This window comes from Penaeus vannamei, chromosome 15 (assembly GCF_042767895.1).
Source record: "Penaeus vannamei isolate JL-2024 chromosome 15, ASM4276789v1, whole genome shotgun sequence".
NCBI lineage: Eukaryota > Metazoa > Arthropoda > Malacostraca > Decapoda > Penaeidae > Penaeus > Penaeus vannamei.
In genome coordinates, this window is record NC_091563.1 from 31,175,079 (window position 1) to 31,177,578 (window position 2,500).

A 2,500-nucleotide genomic window follows, 5' to 3' on the forward strand; every position below is an offset into this window, starting at 1 on the left:
CACTCTTTCAACAGGAATGGTCCTGCTGCCCTGTGGATGGCACCATCGACTCCCCCGCCTCCAAGCAGGCTGTTATTGGCTGCGTTGACAATGGCACCAATTTCCAATTTCGTGATATCGCCATAGAAGACTGACACCTTCTCGTTGATTTCTGGGTCCACTTGATATTCAGATTCATTCTTGTATTTTTCCGCCAAGCTTTGTGGGGCTGCAGCTTTATGAACGTTGTAAGTGTTTTCTTTAAAGAAGGCTGGCCAAGGAGGGATCATCTTTAGCTCGACGAATTTATCCCCGCAGCTATATTCCTTCCTCCTTTCTTTTTCAGACTGCGAGAGTTTCTTATGCTTGACCTCACGGAAGTCCCCGGAGAAATTATTATAACTCATGTTGCTGGAGTTGTTTCTCGACAATAACTGGCTTATTGATCCTGTTCCACAGTTTACGGATGTCAGCACTGTCCTTAGACATAGGCTACGTTGGAAGATACTGGGAATATGTAGAGAATTCTTAATAAAATGGCCGTTGGGAGATAGAATGCGAGTTATCTTCGACACGAAGTAAACAAGTGCCATTTTCATGGAACAAATTATAAGCAAATAGATACCGGCATTTGTTCATAGTTCTTAGCTTTTAACCAAGGTCAATTGAAGTTAGTAGTTTTCATTAACTTTCGTATACTAATATGCTAATCCTATGTTAATAGGTTAAGTATGAATTTATTTAATATTTGCTACATTGTTCGATGCACCTAATATTAGCTCTTATTTCCTATTGGATTTAAATATTTCAAAAATATTTTAGAAAGTAATATCGCTCAAAAATATAAAAAATCAAAAATAGAAATAGAAAACAAATAAAGTAATTGGATCGCACAAATATATATAATAGTAAAAAGGAACGGGAGAGGATGTAATGAAATCCACACTACACAACCCGGATCAATGGCTAAGTAGAGAAGGAGATAAACAAGCCAGTTGACAGATCTCACACAAGGCTAATACTTTAACCATGAACGTAGAAAGACTTCCGAATGAAAGAAAATTGGCCATATGTAGGAAATACTTTATGGGTAAGTGTTCTGCGTATTCTTTGGCAAAAACTATACACTTTGCCAGATACAAGAAGGAATTCAGTGATTCATGGTCGTGTGAGAATTTTCTCTTTTTTTCGTTTCTCCCAGCCTTTGTTGTTTCTTTTGAATATATTTTATTTACAAGCAGAGTCTTTTTGTTAGGTAATTTGGACAGAATGCAGTATGAGGTAGTGGTATTGTTGTGTAATAATACTTGTATGAAATTAGAGAACGATACAAACCAAGAAAGTTGCCATACGTAAATGAGTAGAGGTGAGAGAGCCCAATTCTAACCAAGTTGATCATCTTGTTTATGTGTCAAGAGTAAACATTGGGCTGTGTGCAGATCTCATTGTGCCCAGCAGTTCATGTGTCACTACGTCCAAAGAACCTTCTAGGCATGTGCAAATGTGCATTTCCAGGTGCCAATTTTGATAGGGGGATTCCTGGCAAATTTGGTGACAGAAAGCTGGGAAGAAATGTTTCGTTTTCGGTATTGTGTCGATTCTAGGTTAAGACTATAAAGTGGCAATGAAGAAGAAATAGACCTTAAAAGCCATTGTAGTTTGGGTTAATTTGGAAATGTAACCCCATACCATTTTTTGGGTGAATAGAATAATTTTCCAATAACTTTCGTCGTGTTCAGAACGAATCTGACACTCATTTCCTTTGGAAACGAAGCACAACTATGATATCAGTCTTGATAGCTAGGGAGGGCATGGTAGGCCTACATATCTGGGAATTTTGAGAAATATTGGTAAAATACTAGTAAGCCTAGTATATTAACACATTTCCAGGTTATATAGGGGGCTCTGCTCCCTTAAACCTCCTTTCAGGAGGGCTGCCACCACCCCCTATCCCCTCCCTGGTCTACAAAATCTTTACCTCATATGTTCAGGCAGGATAGAGCCTGGGCAAAGTAGGTATCTGACACGTTTTTAGTAGATATAGGGGACTTTGCCCCTTTATACCCCCATCTTGTCTGTAAAATCTTCACCTTGTATATTCTGGCAGAAGAGAGTCTAAACCCAGGGACAGTATTAACCACATCTTACCTGAAGCATTAACTCCAGACGGACCAGGCTGCAGGTCACTGGGATCTTCGGAGTATTCCAGGCCATTGTTGGCGGGAATTGCTTTCGCTTACAATATACTTATGTTATTTTTTTTTGTGTTTTTTATTCTTTTCCATGCACCACAAACTCACTGGTGTCTCATCATTTCAGTAATGACATGATGTCTTACAGTATGGGCATTTTACTTCCATTGGCAGTACACCGTGATGTAGATTTAGTAAGCTTGCTTCGTAATTTTGTTGATATTTCGCAGTGAAATCGAAATAATTGTTCTCACAACCTATACACTGTCTAGCCATGATGGAACTGATTTGAATTTCAACTGCCTTCTCCTAGGCCCAGCTTCTATTAT

General features: G+C 38.9%; 2 protein-coding genes across 2 annotated transcripts in view; one reads left to right on the forward strand and one right to left on the reverse strand.

Annotated features, from left to right (window-relative positions):
* The window catches only part of LOC113813269 (macro domain-containing protein CT2219), a 1,090-nt gene extending 499 nt beyond the window's left edge, over nucleotides 1–591 (reverse strand). The window contains exon 1 of the mRNA XM_027365240.2: nucleotides 1–591. This exon is cut by the window's left edge and continues 499 nt beyond it. Within this exon, the coding sequence (XP_027221041.1) occupies nucleotides 1–578 (578 nt within the window). The 5' untranslated portion in view covers nucleotides 579–591.
* A 317-nt stretch (nucleotides 592–908) lies between these two features.
* pen-2 (presenilin enhancer) overlaps nucleotides 909–2,500 on the forward strand; it is an 8,463-nt gene continuing 6,871 nt past the window's right edge. The window contains exon 1 of the mRNA XM_070130644.1: nucleotides 909–1,069. Within this exon, the coding sequence (XP_069986745.1) occupies nucleotides 1,009–1,069 (61 nt within the window). The 5' untranslated portion in view covers nucleotides 909–1,008. The remainder of the gene's footprint in view (nucleotides 1,070–2,500) is intronic.